This window comes from Trachurus trachurus (genome assembly GCF_905171665.1).
Source record: "Trachurus trachurus genome assembly, chromosome: 17".
NCBI classification, from domain to species: Eukaryota; Metazoa; Chordata; class Actinopteri; order Carangiformes; family Carangidae; genus Trachurus; species Trachurus trachurus.
In genome coordinates this window covers 8,799,141-8,819,428 of record NC_139900.1, presented here as the reverse complement: position 1 = coordinate 8,819,428, position 20,288 = coordinate 8,799,141, and the positions used below count along the sequence as shown (strand labels likewise).

General features: G+C 41.4%; 1 protein-coding gene across 1 annotated transcript in view; it reads right to left on the bottom strand.

The window, feature by feature from the left end:
• LOC311000277 (contactin-associated protein-like 4) overlaps nt 1-20,288 on the bottom strand; it is a gene marked incomplete at both ends in the record, with an annotated part of 142,108 nt that overhangs the window by 29,258 nt on the left and 92,562 nt on the right. Inside the window, 6 exons of the mRNA XM_083990946.1 lie at nt 242-460; nt 6,248-6,418; nt 8,569-8,696; nt 10,781-10,943; nt 15,456-15,656; nt 17,059-17,178. Of these exons, the coding sequence (XP_083847072.1) occupies nt 242-460; nt 6,248-6,418; nt 8,569-8,696; nt 10,781-10,943; nt 15,456-15,656; nt 17,059-17,178 (1,002 nt within the window). The remainder of the gene's footprint in view (nt 1-241; nt 461-6,247; nt 6,419-8,568; nt 8,697-10,780; nt 10,944-15,455; nt 15,657-17,058; nt 17,179-20,288) is intronic.

The window sequence follows — 20,288 nt, the reverse complement described above, 5'->3', positions numbered from 1 at the left end:
AGCGAGTAAAAGAGATGGAGAGAGGCTGATTGTTTCAGTCCCAGAGGATTTAACAAAGAGCTTTGAACTCAGCAGTCCCAAAACTGAGGAGAAAGTTCAAACAGGTACAGAAAACCTCTAAGGGGCTGCGAAACAAAATCGATAAAATATGACGACCGAGGATTTCCCTCTTTAGCTTGACAGCTTTTGAGAACATTTAACATCTTATCTATTCTTAAAAAGAGGAAATCTGGGCCCTCACCTATGAAGAGCTGGCTGTTGAGCTGCAGGTGGAAGTGTCCGTCAGCAGGCGCCTGCTGCGTGGCGGCGGGAAGCTCGTCCAGTCGGAGCGTCGCCTCCTTCACGTTGCGCTCGGCTCGGACTCGATGCCACCGGTTGTCGTTCAGCGGGACGCCCGAGTCCACCCGGACCTCCAGCGGCCCGTTACCCACATCGAAGGAGAAGAGAACCTGAGTGGAGGCTGGTTGAGGGAAAGAGGAGGAAAATACTTTTAATATTGATTGATTGATTGATTGATTGATTGATTGATTGATTGATTGATTGATTGATTGATTGATTGATTGATTGATTGATTGATTGATTGAAACGTTTATTTATCCTCGTAGGAAGATTCAGGTGTCAAAACAGCAACATTAAAGGAGAAGCTGAACAGTCATTTAAGAAAAGATCATTAGTTAGGGTTATAGCTACAACTTCTTCATCAAAATGATTAACTTTCCAAAAATAATACATCCACAGAACGTCTAGAGGAGTGCAGAATTCAAGTATTAATTTTACAGAATTTTATTTAAAGCAGAAGTAAGCGATCCGGTGGTTTTGGCTAACTTCTTGTCAGCCGATGGAGTTAGCAGTCCCCACCCTCGTCCCTACGTCACCACATTCACGCACATCCCTTGGCTGCACACAAAGAGAGGACCGCCCCTTTATGCCGTTCTCTCTCCTCATTGGATAAAGGTTGTAGGATACAAGGAAAGTTTTCTCCTCGGCTTACAGCAGAGCAGAGTGACTGACAGACCCGTGTTTCAGACCAAACACTCCATAGAAGTGATTGCTGTCGGAAGATACAACTATTTAAGACTTATATTAACACAAACATTCACCTTACTTCTGCTTTAATAGTGTATAAATAATTGTTTTATAAATTTGACGGGTCCAAAATATATAAATATATCTGGTTACATTGGCAACGTCGGCATGAAATGATCTCTGCACCAACAGCATTAGTACGTTGATGTCACGTGAGGTGGAGCTAAGGGGCCAGATCGTGATAGCTCTGTGGAGAAAATGGCATCGTGCTAATGCTAATGCTAACTAACGGTCAGCCGGTACTGTGACGTTCCCGATGCAGGCGTGATGCTGCGGGTTTGTCTGCAGGTGAGTTAGTGTGAAATGATTCAGACATGTTTCCAGTCCGCCGTCAATACCGGAGCTGCTGCTAGTTAAATACGGTTAGCGTTAGCTTAGCTTTAGCTACTAGCCGCTCCCTATAGGCGTTACCTGGCAACCAGTGTGACACTTACTGGCCGGGAGGAGTTAAACCTGTAGCTAACACCTTTAAATTATTAAAGTTAATAAATAAATAAATGAAAGGACAGCACAAGAGAGGCATAATTAGATTCTTCTAAAAGTATTAAAGTGCCAAGTCATAGTTACAAAGAACGATATGGAGAAAAAGGACACAGTGGAGCATGAAAAGAGAGAAATCATAATTAATATGTTGTGTTACATTAACGTTCAACATCTTGAAACAAAACCATAAAATTACTCTGTTGCCTGGCGAAGCAGATTGATTTAAATTTAAATCAGATTAAAGATCATACAGTTGAATTAAAGCAAACATTTGTTTCCACTCACCCAGATAATTAATTCAATATAGTAGGCTAAATGTTAAAGAGGTGGTGGACAGAGAGCTCCTTCATTGCTTAAAGTTTAAAAGCAGACACAACAACACTGTCCTCCAGTTTATCTCAATTAAAGTGGAGATGTGACACCTCTTGTTTCTGATTCAGTCTGAGGACACGGGTGAATTTATCTTCCCATAAAAAAATCTTTGCCAAATGCAGCTGGAATGAATCATCATCACTTTACAGCTGCATATTTCCACACTCCGCTCCGAGACCTGCCAGCCGGCGCCGCGACTGGGAACAGAGCAGACAGACAACAACAGCTTTAACAAGGTAGGTAGGTACCGTAGGACGGGCTGGACTCGGGCGTTCGGAGACCAAAACAAGCAGGAAGGAAGCCAGGGAGGGAGGGATGGGATGGGATGGCGGCCGGGCTCTCTCTCTCTCTCTGGACTCAGGTATAATTACTCCCTCACAACAAAACAACACAAACACCGACGCCAGCAGAGCTTTCTAACTAAGCAGCCTGGGAACCGTCCTCGCAGGATAACAACAAACAAAAGACTAGAGGGGCTGGTAAGAGGTTATGTACTGATTACATGAAGAGCTACGCAATGTGCTGCTGCTGCTGCTGCTGCTGCTGACTCCCTGGTTTCCTATGATGCTCTACATCTCAGAGCCTTGCTGAGCTGCTTCTATGCCTCTCACCAGTTTTATGAGAGCGCTGTAGTTAGAGTTACACTGTGGGGATTTTTTTTTTTTTTTTTAACATATAAAATCTAGATCAGTTAATAATAAGCAGAGCTTCTCTGTGGGATGTGGCCGTGTCCTGATGAACAAGATTAGTTTCTATACGATAATCACTCTCTGTGGTGAGCACGTTATGTTTATATCTCAGGCCACATCACTGCCTTTTATTGCCTGTGTGCTTTAATTATGTGACACAGGAAGTCAGCGGTCGTATCTTCTATCTGCTTTTAATAAGTGAATGTACTTTTTACTTTTACTTGGGAACAGAGGGATATTTCAGATCAGTTGCGCTTACTGAAGTTTTTCAAATTAGAAACAAAGGCTGAATGTTGCTGCGGATATTTGTAGTAGTCTATTTAAAGGGATAGTTCAACATTTTGGCAAATTGGCCCATTGCCATAATCCCTATAGTCATAGCAGTAGGTTCGTTACCTTTAATTGTCGGTGCAAGCTATTTTTAGAACGGCGGAGCAGAGCCGTGAGCTGCTCAGAGCTACGCTACGGAGGCTGTGTGGTAACGTTGTGTTATTATCTCATAGTGTGGTGAATGTGCAGGTCACAACTTGTCCACCAGAGCGTTGTGGAGTTGTTGGATTGTGTATTTGATGAGTTTGATGAGGGAAACCAAGAAATCCCATGAGCCTCCGTAGCGTAGCTCTGAGCAGCTCACGGCTCTGCTCCGCCGTTCTAAAAATAGCTTGCACCGACAATTAAAGGTAACAAACCTACTGCTATGACTATAGGGATTATGGCAATGGGCCAATTTGCCAAAATGTTGAACTATCCCTTTAAGAGCACTGGAAACTGATCTAAAACTCACTATGGAGCTCTGTAGCAACTTTTCACCTTGTATAATATATTTTCCAATATAAAAAAAAACAAGATGATCCAGAACTTCCCACTCTAATGTTGGGGACACATTACATGATTTTCATGAGACTTTGTAACAGGACTTTCTGATGACTTACGCTTCATCTCTCATTGTTGTTTTGATTTTGCCGCTATTTCCTTCTGAGGCCATTTCCTGTGTCCCACCTTCTCTTGTTCATTGGTAACCAGTTCACACTACCCGCCTACGTCCAGAGTCATCTAAAATCTAACATTTCTGCGGCAACTCGCCATGCCGACTGGGACAGACTAGACTCGACTGTGAGTCGTGGGTAAAATCATGCGGTGTGTCCCCAGCTTAAGCCTCAGCATCAGATTCAGCACCGCGGACAGTTCAGCCCTGGTTCAGCACCACGGACAGCGCCACAGTGCTCAGCTCTCCTCTGTCCTCTCCTCCGACACCGACGGTCTCAGATGAGGCGCAGACAAAACAAAAGCGCCATTCCTCATGTTGTTGCCGGTGGAAGAAGGTGAGGATGAATTACTGTGGGGGAGCGCAGGACCAGATGAAAACAACATCCCAGCATCCTACGGTGACTTCATTTAGAGATTGTTGTCGGGCTTGGCCACAGTGTGTTACACAGTGATCCAAGGCAGCGAAAAAACAAACAAACAAAGCAGCAAGTTTCCAGAGCTGGAACAAGCTCGCTAACAATCATCTCCCGAGGCGAGAGAGGTGTCGGTTCTGTTGTGTGTCCCTAAAATCCAATTTCATAAACAACTTCCCTCCCAAAAAAAGCTGCAACGCAACACGAAAACAAGGAGAGAAACAGAAAACTAAAAGGGTCAAGTGAGGTGACAGACCAGGGACGACTGTAAAACCTCAATGAAGGCATCTATACGCGCCTGTCGAAATGACACACACCATTGCCACCTATAAATGTGTACTTCATACCTCGCTGCGTTACTGTCATAACCATATAAGCACAAGGACACCTTGTCGGGTTAATACAGCTATATGTCAAATGACACAACCCACAGCAGGCTGTAAACATACATCTCACACCTCGCCACATTTCCATGGCACCCATAAACTAAATAACACCCTGCTGGTTATTACTGTCATAATCTAAATGACGCACTGTGATGTGTGCACAATGCAGGAGACGGGGATTAACGTAGGGTCGTGGAGAAAATGCCCCCCTGGGTTCATGAAACAACTGTAAAATCAAAAACAAGGTTGCCTGCAGTAATTATGAGTTTCCTTTTTATGGCTTTAATCTTCTTCACGTTTTATTGGGCTGTGTGGTGGTGAATGCAGCGCCGTCCCGTGTGGCGCCGTGGGCATGTGGCAGGCTATCTACTGTACAGAGCAGTAAGCAAGTAAGAGGTCTCAGTGTAGGAACAGATTTAAACAACAACAATGAAGCCCAGAGGAAACACACAAGCAACACTAAACAAGAAACAGAGTCAAACATTTCAGCACTTGGAAATAGATAAAACAAACTGTAATGAAGCGTTCAGAGTTTAATTAAAATAAAGAAGAACCCAACAGAAAGTGGATACAGTTGCAAAGTAATCACTGTTAGACCTGAAAATAAGTTAACCCTCTAATTTACAGGCCGCTCAATGTCAAGAAATAGCCTATTAATACGGTCAATTTCATAATAATGTTATGTTTTTCATAAAGGCAAAAGTTTACACTTGCTTTTCACGCATTGAATTTTTTTGCGAAAGGCCAGAATTTTTCTACACCAAGTCCTTGAAATTGTCAATTAGCCTACCGTATGAAACGAGCTAGGTAGACAACAATTTTTTCAGCAAAAACTACTTTTAAATTTTTCAAAATGGTTAAAAGGTGTAATGTAACGTTACCGTTGCTAATGTCTTTTGAACTTTGTGAAGTTTTACGAGGAGAAACGGGAGATCGGCGGTGATTAAGCATTAGCTAGTAGCATCGTTAGCTAGCATCGTTAGGTAGCTAGCTATCGTTAGTGACCAAAAGGAGACCAACATAGTCTCCTCAGAGACAGTTGTGGGCCTACTCCTGAGCACCTCAACAGACTGGCAGCATAGAGAGGACCGAGCCTCAGCTCACCCCCTTTTAACCACTTGGCCCCTCCCACTATAAATGGGCCAGTTCACTGACAGGGGGGAAAAAGAATTTGCAAACAATCCCTGCCTTTAAACAATTGTCATGCAAACACCATAACACACACAAACACACCAACATAACAACATGGCTCTAAATACAGCATATAAAGTTCTCTTAATGTCTTGTGTAGTGTTTGCTTTACTTCTACTTTTGCTAAGGAAGTGCAAAAGATGTTGAGACGGTGGCACCCAGTCAATCACAACACAACCAGTCTCAGGTGTGGTGACTGGGAAGCAATTAAGGACACCATCATGTTCATGAGTCATAGGTCCTTAAAGTGACAGTGAGGGCTCACACTGTCACATAACCCTTACGTGACCACTGTTTGGCAAAACTAGCAACAGTAACCGTGGAGGGCGGGACTTGACAAAGGGTCAATTATTTCGGGGCTATTTCTACGCAATCAATCGTTATTTGTTGGGTATATTTCTCAACGTTACGAACTGACCGTTATTTCTAGGCTTTTCCTAGACATTATTACGCTATTAATTGTTATTTTTTGACTATTTATTGACATTATCACCTAATAAGTGGCCTGTAAATGAAAGGGTTACCGAAAATAGAATTAAAGTAACTAAATTAGTTTTGCTACAATAAATCAACCAGATTAAACAACCTAAAATGCACACACACACACACACACACACACAACGATCCAGCTCGTACTCACAGCTCAGCTCGATACGGATGAAGTCTTTGATGCCCAGGTTCTCCAGGAAGACGCCGGAGGAGGCCGTGGTTTTGAACAGGAAGGAGATGTCGGCGCTCAGCTCCCCGTGGAAGGTGGGGAAGTGGAGGTACGACGTCTCCTTGTCGAAGGATGCAGCGTTCCAGAAGTTCTCTGAAAATAAAAACAAGAGAAACACACTTAAGAAAAACATCACCTTCGTCACTTCAGAAACAAAAACAGCCAAGTTCAGGTCATCAGGTTTGGAAAAACTGGAAAAACCGGATGGAAAATGAACTCATTTTGTTTCAAACTTTAGTGTCTCTCTCTGTGTTTGTGCTCAGTGTTGATTCAGCCCCTACAGCTTTAACATATATATGTACTGTAGTTATATAACATATATTATAGCTGCTGCGCAGCGATGGGTCGGGTCCGGGCTACTTTTGGGCAAATTTAGGCAATTCTGAGCAACAAACAGGAGAATAGGAAGACAAGACAGCTGACCTTATAATGTTCAATTTGCATCAGTTGAGGATTGAACCCACAACCTCGGGAACCAAAGACCATTGTCTATCGCACTGAGCTAATTGACAAGTGTCATTCAACAGTGGCTTCACAAATTGAGTAAGCCATTCACTGTCGTGTAGGCAGATTTGAAACCACAGTAAAAAGAAAAATCAGTTTTTGAGGTAAAATAATGATATTTGTCAAACATCTACTATGAGTCTAAGATGTTAAGAGCCTTCGCACATGGACCAGTCCAAGCTATTTGGTTTTTTTTTTAATTTAGAGGCTTGCTGTGATGCCACCATTAGGACAATTGTCTTGTGTTTCATATTGAGGTCAACTGACATTTTGATCTGTCATCATCACCATCAGCCTTGCTGGGTCTCGAACTCACAACCTCTGACACCAAGAACCAGCTCCTAACTCGCTGAGCTAATTGGCTGGTAGTGAGACCTGCTGTGTAGCTTCATTTATCCACTCAGGTGAGCCAGTGCCCGGGCAGCTGTTGTCAACGCAGATTTCAGAAAGTCAGAAATTCTATTATCTAAACAAAAATCTGTTAATACATAAATTGCATTTAGACAGCAAAACAGCTTAAGGACATGTGACATTTTGATCCGTCATCATCATCATCATCACCCTTGCTGGGTCTCAAACTCACAATCTCTGACACCAAGAACCAGCTCCTAACTCACTGAGCTAATTGGCTGGTAGTGAGACCTGCTGTGTAGCTTCATTTATCCACTCAGGTGAGCCAGTGCCCGGGCAGCTGTTGTGATGAAATGGTCAAAATGTCAATAATTCAGTCATCTAAACAAAAATCTGATAATACATAAATTGCATCTTGACAGCATGGAAATGTTGGTGATTTGTTTTTAATGATAAGTGTTTTGCTTCATAAGAGAAAATCTGATGTTTATAAATTCCACTCTCACATTGACTGCAGTTGTTCCCATGAGAGCAGAATTCAAAATGTTCTCAAAAATTCAGTTTTTGAGTTAAAATTCTGATATTTGCCAAACTTCATCAACCATGACTCCAGAATATTGTCATTTTTTTTCAGGAAGATTGAAAATGTATTTATCAAGAATTTGATGATATATGTTTACAGTACTGTTTGCAGTCAAACGTTTTCATGCACTGTAGGCTCAATTTTTGCTTAATCAAAAATCCGAGAAACAAGTTTTGTGGAGGACGGTCTGGAGATGCTCTGTAGCAAGTTTGGTGTCAATTGAGCAAAAATTGTGGGAGGAGATACATTTTAAAAGTTTTACAGTTATTGAAAAAAACAGAGTGATGGACTTCATAATTTGTAATAAGTTTAAGTGGACAAAAGTTTCAGCAGTATTGAGGCTACATTGTGGTGAAGTTTCAACACTGTAGCATCTACCGTTGGTTTGGTAGGAATTTTTAAAGTTTTTAAATTTAAATGCTTATTGTGCCCCCCCTAGGAGGGGGGGGCACATGTCCTTGGAGTTGAGTGAATCTGGCATGGGACTGAACCTTTGTGCAAAGTTTGGTGAGTTTTCGCCCATGGGAAGTATGACTTCCTTGGAAGAAGAAAGAAAGAAAGAAGAAGAAGAAGAAGAAGAAGAAGAAGAATTCCTAGGAATACAATAGTGTCCTGTCAGCTGCGCTGCCCGGACCCTAATAATGTACTGTAGTTATATATAACCTGTGTTGGTTAGCAAGACACAGGAAGACAGCAACCACTCGAGCAACAAGTCATTTCAATAACAGGAGGATAAATCTGGTATCTTCGAATCAAGGGTAACCAGGCAACTGGAGTTTTTCTTTTTTTTTTAAGGGGCACTTACTGTCTCCATGACAACGTAGCGGCCCCACCCTGTAGGCGGCCTCTGACCCCGGTCTCTGGACGTCGCCCAGCACCAGAGACCTGACGGGGAGGCTCTCCTTGTGCAAGAGCAGACCTGAGTCTTCAGTCCTGCAGGAGGAAGAGGAGGAGGAGAAATGAAGGACAGAAAGTTTAAAGGTAAAGTATAAGAGAAAGGTAAAAGGGGACATCGATTAATCTGTGTTATGGAAGAAGAACAAAAACAGAAGCAGTCGCAGAATTCAGATTATGCTCATTTTCCTGCTTAGATTTCCAGGCGTGTGTGTTTTTAATGTTACATCAGTCCTGTGACAACATTACATGTTGCGACAAGCTGATGCAAACGTTGCAGTGTGTAGGTGCAATCTCTCAGGAGCCTGTTTATTCCACCAAGACCAGAATCACAACTGTCTCGACTTGAGACTGTGGCAGCTTCTGCAGCAGCGACTCCCCAAAAACTAGACACCTCCTGTCCCGTCCATCCACTCGCCTCTCCACTTCATGCCTCATGCGCTGTAGATAATCTGACTGTTAACCTTGTTGCCGAGGGAAAAAGCTGCAGATAAAAATACACTCAGGCCTGGAAGGACTGGAGCGCCGCGCTGCAGTTTGTGAGACTGATAAAATATTGAAGAGCAGCTGTGGTTTGTAAAAATAGAGGCGGCGCTGCACAAACTGTTTGGACTGTTCGACACGAGAAAATGTTAAAACTGTTTTGTTTTTTTGATGTTTTCCAAAGTTACATGTCGAGCAGTTATCACTTATATTTGGTATTGATATATTTTATTTTCTCATCTCATGTGTATTGATATTCAGACTTGAGTGAGATGAGTGTTTTTTTTTTTTCCTCAGCCTCAGTCTAATATTGACATCAATCAACCTAGATTTTTATTTTTCCTGGGCTGCTTTGCAAAAGAAAAAAAAATGCAGCAGATTATTTTGTGTATTTTATATTGAAAAAAAATACAGTTTCTCAACTATCTTGGCTTCATTTACACTTGGAAGATTACTTTTTTTTCCATTTTCAATGGCCATAAACAGCAGTGTATCACTGAACAACCTGCTGTCAACTTTTGAGTCAATAGTTATTTTTCTGAACAGTGCAGAACAGTTTATCACTGATTACAAGCAAATTCAAAGAAATCCCTCTGAGCTCCCAATTATCTGACTTTGTCTGTCTGTGTGATGTGTTTTTCTTTTCATCAGACGTGAAGCTTAGCTGATGGCAGATGCTTTAACTGCCCAGGGTCCATGATTACGCTGGCGTGAGCAGATCATGTGACGTTTTCAAAAGCACCATCACACAAAAAAAAAACTAGCGCTGCTGTCAACTGATAGACCATGTAAAACCAGAGATTTGATAGTTTTAATTTGTTGGTACAAAAATATTTATCTGAGCGTAAAAGGGATGTGATGGGCAGGCGTCGCATTTATTTCAATATATTTGTCATTTTTGCCATTTTACAAAATGGAAAAAGTGAGCTGATTATTTTGGCCCATTGCCACAATCCCTATAGTCATAGCAGTAGGTTCGTTACCTTTAATTGTCGGTGCAAGCTGTTTTTAGAACCACGGAGCAGAACCGCGAGCTGCTCAGAGCTACGCTACGGAGGCTCATGGGATTTCTTGGTTTCCCTCATCAAACTCATCAAATACACAATCCAACAACTCCACAACGCTCTGGTGGACAAGTTGTGACCTGCACATTCACCACGCTATGAGATAATAACAGAACGTTACCACACAGAGTTGTTTTAGAGGGAAATACAGAGACTGCTTGTTGAAAAACTGTCCCCGACGGGAACACGCATCAGTGGTTTTGCATGAATTTACCTACAGGTCACAACTTGTCCACCAGAGCGTTTTGGAGTTGTTGGATTGTGTATTTGATGAGTTTGATGAGGGCCAATTTGCCAAAATGTTGAACTATCCCTTTATTACAGTAAAGTTAGTTAAAGTGAAAAAATAAAAAAACAATCGTCATATCATCTAGGCGAAGTTGTGCTGAAAAAAAAAAAGATATCAAGCATGGGTATGGTTGGTGAACTTTTTATGTGGTGTATAAAGGCAAAATCAAAAGTATTCAAAAACGGCTCAGACCCCTAGAGGGTTAAAAAAAAACACAGGAAAGAACCTTATGAGCAGAAAACACCCTGAAAAACGTAGTCTACGTATTGTTACTGTAGTTTCAGTACCAGTCGAGGCGGTCGGCGTCACAGTTGCAGTAGTGTTGTGGGTCCACGCAGTCGCCCTGCAGACCACAGGCACACTGCTGGCTGCCCGGCTGAGCTCCGCCCCAGTAGGTCTGGACCCGACCCGAGCCGGGACCGCCCAGCCACCAGCTGAACGGAGAGCCCTCTGAAACACACACACACAGATAGATAGATAGATAGATAGATAGATAGATAGATAGATAGATAGATAGATAGATAGATAGATAGATAGATAGATAGATAGATAGATAGATAGATAGATAGATAGATAGATAGAGGGGAAGAAAGAAAGAGGGTAGATAGAAAAGAAATGGGGTAGATAGAAAAGAAAGAAAGAAAGAAAGAAAGAAAGAAAGAAAGAAAGAAAGAAAGAAAGAAAGAGGGTAGATAAGAAAGAAAGAAAGAAAGAAAGAAAGAAAGAAAGAAAGAAAGAAAGAAAGAAAGAAAGTAAGGAAGAAAGAAAGAAAGAAAGAAAGAAAGAAAGAAAGAAAGAAAGAAAGGTAAAGGACAGATGGGGTAGATAGAAAGAAAAAAAGAAGTACAAAGACAAAAAAACAGGGTAGATAGAAAGAGCGAAAGAAAGACAGAGAGAAGGGGATGATAGATAGATAGATATAACGATAGATATAACGATATAACGATAGATAGATAGATAGATAGATAGATAGATAGATAGATAGATAGATAGATAGATAGATAGATAGATAGATAGATAGATAGATAGATAGATAGATAGATAGATAGATAGATAGATAGATAGATAGATAGATAGAAAGATAGATAGATAGATAGGTCCATTATAAAAAGTAGATAAAAGAAAATTGGACACAGAAAATACAAGAAAAGATGCATCAACACATAGAGAGACTTATTCACACAGAGACATGAGGAAATGTTTTGTTGAATTGTATTTCAGGTTTCTGTTCCACGCTGTTTGTTATTTACATAAATATTTTTTTATTTTTGGGGCAGAGAACAAGACAAAGAAGCCGTGCGCTGCTGAGAGAGGATTTTGTTCTGTGTAACACTACGACACTACAGTATTTACTTCTGTAAACAGCTAGCAGCTCTCCCACAAACCATCAAAGTTACAGTATCTGTCAGCGACGCTTCATGACCGGTGTGAACGTCGTGCGTCTCCTCAGTTTTTTTTTTTTACACATCACAACATCTTCACACACAAAGAGCGCACACACACACAGCTTCAGTATCTTCTCTCAGCGGCGCAGCGGCTCTTTGTGTTGCTTCCAAAAGGAAAGAAAGAAGCAGAAGAAAAGGCATTTGTGTTGAGCAGAAAGAGCGGAACAGAAACTTCTCCTTGGAAAAGCTGCCAAGTGTTCGCTGCTGGCTCCGGCAATAAAAACTAAAAACGCTTCTTGGACAAAAAAAACAAAACAAAAAAACTGTGGCAACGACATAAAAAATGTTTTGTATTGTAAGTCGTGAGCATTATTAATACAGGAACATTGTGAGTTTTGTTTTTGTTTTTTTCCCTAGTTCTTAGGCTACTCATCCAAAAAAATAAAACAACCTTCTTTTGTGAGGAGAACAAAGACAACGACCTGCAGTTATGTTCATAAACAGCACCTGGATACTTATATATCATAGTAAGATGATTGCAATAAGATGAAGTATCATCTTATACACAAGTTAAAGTGTCGGCAATGGTGTCCTTTTCTCTACCTTCTGTCCTGAATGGTTCCCAGCTTTGTTTTACAGTAAACTGGCTGCGACCAGACAGGAGCTGAACGGAGGATATTAATATCAAAAGCTTATCCTCGAGCCCTGCAGCAGTTTTTCTTCTCTAAAGTTGTGTAAATTAGAGCACTGTATGCTGCTTGAATTTAAATTAAAAGTAAAAAAAAAAAAAAGAAAACGCGAAAGATAAATGTTGAAATTCTGTTTGTATAATGGTGGTCATAAATCATTTCCTAACCACTTTCTCACAGGCGGTGTTTTCCACAAGAGAAAAAAAAATGCACGTCTTCACACTTTTGCTGGTTTAACTGATTCTCAGTCGCAGCGTTAGGGTCAATTAATGACTTGTAAGACCATGAAAAAGCATTTGGAGGAAAAAACAAAGAACAAAACCCAGACAAACTAATTGGCCTCGATGCGTCGTCTAAAAGGAGGAGACATTTATACAAATCGTACACAGTCCATTTGTCTGACTCGCTGGTAAATGGGAGGAAAAATCCTTGGAAGCTGATTAAATTTGCAGCAATGAGTGTAAAAATTATTTTGTTTTGTGTTGTGGGGGGGTGGCGGGTTAAAGGGTGCAGATCTGTGCGGAGTTAAATTGTTTTTTTTTTCTCCAGAGCTTTTTGTTTCTGCAATAACAAACTGATATATGGCTCATAGCTCGCTCTTGTTCAATTAGATTCAAACGCAGCACAAATTAAAAAAAAAGTAAATTCAGCGGCTACGGCTTCAGTGAATGGAGCCCTTCAAAGGCAAATGGAAATAAATAAATAAAACATATGATGCATATTTGACTTCTGACTATCTTAAAGTCTAAATCTTCCATTTGCTCTCATGTCTGAGTTAATCTGTTTTCCCTCTGATGGTCAGTGAAGCAGACGGGATCTGTCAGCTGCAGTTTAAAGCCGGCCTTCATAAACACTCTTTAAGGAAGAAGAGACGGTTTCTTATTATTTCTGCTTTGAATCCATGCAACTGAAAGTCTGTTCCCCCCCAATTTTGTAGTGGGGAAAATAAGTATTTGCTGATTTCCGTCTTATTTCACTTGATCAAATGTAAATTAATTTATCACCTTGGTAACACTTTATTTTATGCCTATCTCTATAACACAGTGGTCCCCAAACTACGGCCCGCGGGCCAGATGCGGCCCGCGTTCAAATTCCAACCGGCCCGCAGCCTCTGTCATCAAAAAAATCAATAATATGCGGCCCGCCAGCACGTACAATTTTTTTTTGTCTCAGCACCTGGGCGCGTTTGTTCCATAGCGGAATGAAATGAAGGGAGTGAAGCCTCTTGTCAGTCATCCAGGATCTTTGTCTCCGTGGGGGGAGGCGGGGCCGCTACCACACCGTACAACACACACAGTGCAGCATGTGAGGAGCAACCTTTTTTTTTTTTTTTTACAGTCTATGGGAGCAACGCAAGGTAACGTCAGTTGGCAACTTGGCGACTTTCTCCCTAAATCTGGCGACTTTCCAAACCCTCTCATCGACTTTCTTTTTGACAGAAGCCACTAGCGACAAATCTAGCGACTTTTCCGGTGCTGTTACTGTTACAAATAAAAAACGTTTCTGGTTTGGAGACTCGGACGTGAAAGCACGTCATCACTGCTGTTTCCAACAGCAGCGGTGCTGCCGTGAGCCCCCCGCCCCCGTCCCTACAGCCCCCACCGGAGCTGTCCCCGCTACAGAGACCCGCTCCACGCCGCTGACACCCCCACCCCACCCGTCTTAGAGCGACATACACAGCCTCAGCTCAGTCACTACTCACCTCATCTACTGTGATGACACGGTCAATATCTATTCAAGTGCAGTTTTGTTGAGACTTGATAAGCCATTTTATTTATTGTTTTGGTTGTGTGTGGTTTTATATTTGAGTGCATCTTTTCTTAACAGAGACAGGGTCTATTCTTGTTTTTGGTTTGATTTTTATTCAAGTGCAATTTTTGATTTTTTAAAAATATAATATAGCCTAATATAAAATGTAATAATGTTTCAAATTAACCTAGATATGTTTAAGCTTCCTTTTTTTTCCAGACATTTAGCCTATGTCATTTTATGTGGTCTTCAAATATGAAAAGCAGAGTGATTTTGGTAAAAACTTGTTTAGATTTATTTATCTATGTGAAGAAATGAAAAGAATTCCATTTGCAATGAAAAAAAAAAAGTATTAAATAGTTAATTTGCATTTAATTTTAATGGTTCAAAGGATGTCAGGCTGAATGGTCGGCCGACTCGGCCCCCACACATTTTTACTTCACCAAATCTGGCCCTCTCTGCAAAAAGTTTGGGGACCCCTGCTATAACAGATACTTATAATGAGTTATAACGCAGTTATAGCATTGTATAACTATAGTTATAAACACTCATAAATGATTATAATGCTTTATAACAATAATCATAGCACACTATAAAGCATTTTATCTTGACTTATAAGGTCAGGTATTATAACAGGTTTTAATTGTTAGTAACTCGCTGACAATGCCCACATCGATAATGCATTAAAAATATAGTTATAATGTGTCATAACTGTCTTATAAACATGTATAACTATCATCATAAACACTCATAAATTATCATAAGGCTTTATTACAATAAGCATAACATAACATGAATGCATAAATAACATAAATGCTTTATAGTGTTATGATTATTGTTATAAAGCATTATGATATACAGTAACTATAGTTATACAGTGCTATAACTGCATTATAACTCTATAAGTATGGTCATAATGCGTTATAGAGATAGGCATCTAATACAGTGTTACAATAATCTTTAAATGATAATATTATTTGTTGATATTCTGTCTCTTTCTGTTAAAATAAACTTACCATAAAAACTATAGACCATCCATTTCTTTGTAGGGGGGAAAACTTACAAACTCAGCAGGGGATCAAATACTTATCTTCCCCGCTGTATATACTGTATATACAAAAACAGCAGAGCGTCTTTACCTGGAGTGTTGAGGAGGCGGGACTTTGTGCAGTGGTAGGACAGCTCCTGTTCGCAGTGATCCGATTGGCTGATAGCGGCCGACAGCTGCTCGTCTCGGGTGGCGTAGTCGAAGTGAACCAGGTGCTGGTTCACACCTGGAGACGGTCGCACTCTGGTCTGCTCCGTGTTGTTGTGCTGGATCACCATCCAGGTGTTCTCCTCTACACACACACACACACACACACACACACACACACACACACACACACACAGAAGAGGAACACAACCGTCACTGTGATGCTACTGAGGCTCTCTGTGTGTGTGTGTGTGTGTGTGTGTGTGTGTGTGTGTGTGTGTGTGTGTGTGTGTGTGTGTGTGTGTGTGTGTGTGTGTGTGTGTAGGTGTGTGTGTGTGTGTGTGTGTGTGTGTGTGTGTGTGTGTGTGTGTGTGTGTGTGTGTGAAAATGTGATTTAGTCTTATGTTTGTTATGTTTACAACCAAGTGGAAACCTAGAAGTAAACACGGAAAATGCAGTAGAGACGGCCACTTGAGTCCTGACTCCAAAAGGCCTCAGTCTCCGTAGACTCATATTTTAAAACGAATGCAGAAATAAAGATGTTTACAGCCTGGTATACATAAAAAACCTTCTTTCAATTTTTTTTTTTTTTTTTTTTTACAAAATTCATTCATTTAATTCTTAATCAAGGCTTAAAGGGATAGTTCAACATTTTGGCAAATTGGCCCATTGCCATAATCCCTATAGTCTTAGCAGTAGGTTCGTTACTCCTACGCTACGGAGGCTCATGGGATTTCTTGGTTTCCCTCATCAAACTCATCAAATACACAATCCAACAACTCCACAACGCTCTGGTGGACAAGTTGTGACCTGCACTTTCACGACGCTATGAGATAATAACACAACGTTACCAGACAGAGTTGTTTTACAGGTAAATGCAGAGACTGCTTGCTGAAAAACTGCCCGCGACAGGAATGCACATCAGTGGTTTTGCATGAATTTGCCTCTAAAACAACTCTGTGTGGTAACATTGTTATTATCTCATAGCGTGGTGAATGTGCAGGTCACAACTTGTCCACCAGAGCGTTGTGGAGTTGTTGGATTGTGTATTTGATGAGTTTGATGAGGGAAACCAAGAAATCCCATGAGCCTCCGTAGCGTAGCTCTGAGCAGCTCACGGCTCTGCTCCGCCGTTCTAAAAATAACTTGCACCGACAATTAAAGGTAACAAACCTACTGCTATGACTATAGGGATTACGGCAATGGGCCACTTTGCCAAAACGTTGAACTATGCCTTTAAAGTTATGCGTAACTGAGCGTGCGCCAGCCACGACAGGTGGTTGAGAGTATTCTTCCCTAAACTTTTTTTTATTGTGAAGCTTCAAACTTTACTGTTCTGAGGTAAAAAATAATCTGAAGGACAAAGCGCCTGAACTGGGAACAGCTGTGGATATAGAAGCTGATTGGAGGAGAGAGACTGAGGTAAAGAGGTGAACAGAGACAGAACCGTGTGGAGAAACGAGGAGCGTCATCGTTAATGATTATGTAAATATTAATCCTACGAAACGCTGAGTGATGATCAGTGTGTGTGTGTGTGTGTGTGTCACCTGTCATGTTGCAGTAGACCAGCTGTGGTCTGATTGGTCCGCTGCCGTCCACGTCGATGTAAAAATGTCCCGACGAGTTGCCGTTGTGTTTGTACGCCTCGCACGACTGTTCGTACACGGCTGGAAGGAAAAAAAACTATAATGAGATCAGCTTCGACATGAATCAACGTCTACATCACCACATCAGCTGGTACAGAGGAGGCCTGGGGGGGGGGGGGGGGGGGGGGGGTTATGGGTGATTCTTCATGGGCACGTACATATCAGCACTGAGTCATACGTGTTTTATTTCTACAGCAGCGTCGCATCAAGTCCAGACGAGTCCAGCTGGAGAGGACAGTGATGACTGATGGGAACTCAAAGACTCAATAAATAAAAGCGTTATCAGCCCCCCCCCCCCCCCCTCCACTATCTCCACCCGTCCTCCTCTCCTCCCTCCACTCACACACACACACACATCCATATCTAAAGGTTCCCACACTCTGCTCCTCACCTGTTTATCTGGCTTCTTCTCCACAGCCAAAGGCCTTTTTATTCATCACTTTGCCTCAGTGTGGTTAGAAAAAAAACGTTTTCACAGAAACGACAGCAATAAAAAAAAAACTGAGAGCAGAGGTGAAGTGTGTGGGAAACTCTGTTGGTCTTCAAGTGTTTGGCTCAAAGAGCGTAATCCCTATAGTCATAGCAGTAGGTTCGTTACCTTTAATTGTCGATGCAAGATATTTTTAGAACGGTGGAGCAGAGCCGTGAGCTGCTCAGAGCTACGCTACGGAGGCTCATGGGATTTCTTGGTTTCCCTCATCAAACTCATCAAATACACAATCCAACAACTCCACAACGCTCTGGTGGACAAGTTGTGAGCTGCACATTCACCACGCTATGAGATAATAACACAACGTTACCAGACAGAGTTGTTTTAGAGGGAAATGCAGAGACTGCTTGATGAAAAACTGTCCCTGAAGGCAACGCGCATCAGCGGTTTTGCATGAATTTACCTCTAAAACAACTCTGTGTGGTAACGTTGTGTTATTATCTCATAGCGTGGTGAATGTGCAGGTCACAACTTGTCCACCAGAGCGTTGTGGAGTTGTTGGATTGTGTATTTGATGAGTTTGATGAGGGAAACCAAGAAATCCCATGAGCCACTGTATAGCGTAGCTCTGAGCAGCTCACGGCTCTGCTCCGCCGTTCTAAAATAGCTTGCATTGACTTGCATAGTTCCCCTTTAAGTTTAATTCATTCATTCACTTAGTATTTGGCACACACGCACACACACAGACACACAGCTGTAGACTCATTAAACTCCATCACATAACTCACATACAAACTAGTTTTAGAGATACTCTGCAGTGGGCAAAGATTATTACATGAATCGTACAAAGTGGTCGCTTCATTTGAAAAATGTCCCACTGACTGCAGCGAGCTGAAACAAAAACCAAGAAAAACACATTTTTCATTGTTCTGATAAATACTGCTGCTCCTACGCATCCAGAGGAAAAGAAAAAGAGAAAGAAAGAAAAAGGGAAAAAGCCTGTTGCAGCTGTAATCACTGAGCAATGTTGCTCCTCCCTCAGAGTTACAGGTTGTCTGGGTCCTGAAGGTCGAGCTGTAAACGGAGCTGCTGCCTTTTAAAGTCGACCTTTAAAACCCCTTCGCATGAATGATAGAGGGAACGGGGCTGCGTGTGCGTTAAAGTAGTAACATTAATAGTCGTCTCCAGGCTGTTTATGTTCATTCATTTTTCATCTCGCTGCTGTTTCACTATTTCTGTATTTCTTTTATTTTATTTTTAGTTTGCCTCTGCGCTTAAATCCAGTTACTGTGTGTAAAAGGAAATCCATTATCTGCTGCTGCTGCTGCTGCTGTTGCTTGTCGCTCTCTCACATTTTTACTTCTCAATTTATTCTAATTTTGCATTTTATCTGTCACTGCTCTCCCTCTAATCGTATCCTCCATTAAATATACGACTCGTCTGAAACAGAAAACACATCTCGGGGGAAACGTAACGCCACCGTGATCATTTCTTCATGTCCACATAATGAGGACTGAAGCAAGATTAAACCTTCTTATGGTTATGTTTAGAGACTAATAGCATTTGGTTAAGGTGAGGGAGAGATTATGATTGTGGCTAAATTTGGATGGTGATAGAGTATATTATGGAGTATGCACCACTTTATCCGCTCATATCATTATGTTCACATGGTGCTAATTCTTAAATAAAAGACTATTCATAATGTGAAATATGCTCACAGTCTCCTTCCAGAGTAACAGCACTGAGCATTAATATGTCACAGTGAAGTTGTGCTTCGACCTTTTATTCTGTAAAACTTTAGTGTTGAACTGTGTCATCATGAATTAGAGGATAAATTGGTGATTTATGGCTAAAAATGTGTTGAATGAGTTAATATCTGAAAATAGAAACCACCTCCTGTTAAACACCTGCTGCTCAATGCATTATAATTAACAACAGTTATTATAATTACTGTTAGTGGCTATCATTATCATTTATATCAGCCGTTATCATTGTTGTTGCAGTGAATGCCTCTGCTATTATCATAAATATGCACACCCAATGCATGGAGAAATGGATGCTTCTGCCTGTAAAAGAGAAGTTATTCTTTTTTTTGTTTGTTTTTTGGTTGAAACAGTTGAGTCTCTGCGAATAATTTAAAAAAAAGAGGAGGTCTGAACCTGCTCTGTTCTCCAAATTGCTGAGGAACACTACACACATGGTTTATTAAACCTCCGACCACAAGTATACCATCAACAGGCTCTGTGGCGCAATGGATAGCGCATTGGACTTCTAGTGATTCAGATGAGAGGCAATTCAAAGGTTGTGGGTTCAAGTCCCACCAGAGTCGGGAGTTTTATAGCTCGTCTACGCACAAATGTTCTCAAATCAATCACTGCCACTGTACACAACAGCATGTTGAACCGGCCCTTACTTACCGTGCACGTACTTGACATAATCTCCTTGCACTCATTAAACAGATGTAGCACTTCATATTTACACAATGTCCTTCACTTCTCATTTGCTTTGGATAAAAGCTGTGAATGTGAATTCTAATCACTTCATCCTTGAGTTCAAGTGAAGGTTTGTATGAAATGTGCCCTCAGGGTGTAACTGTGATATTGTGTTCACAAAGAAATATATACACCCCCCCCCCCCCCCCCCCCCCCACACACACACACACACACACACACCCACCACCGCGTCGGCTCTGGCTATTTCA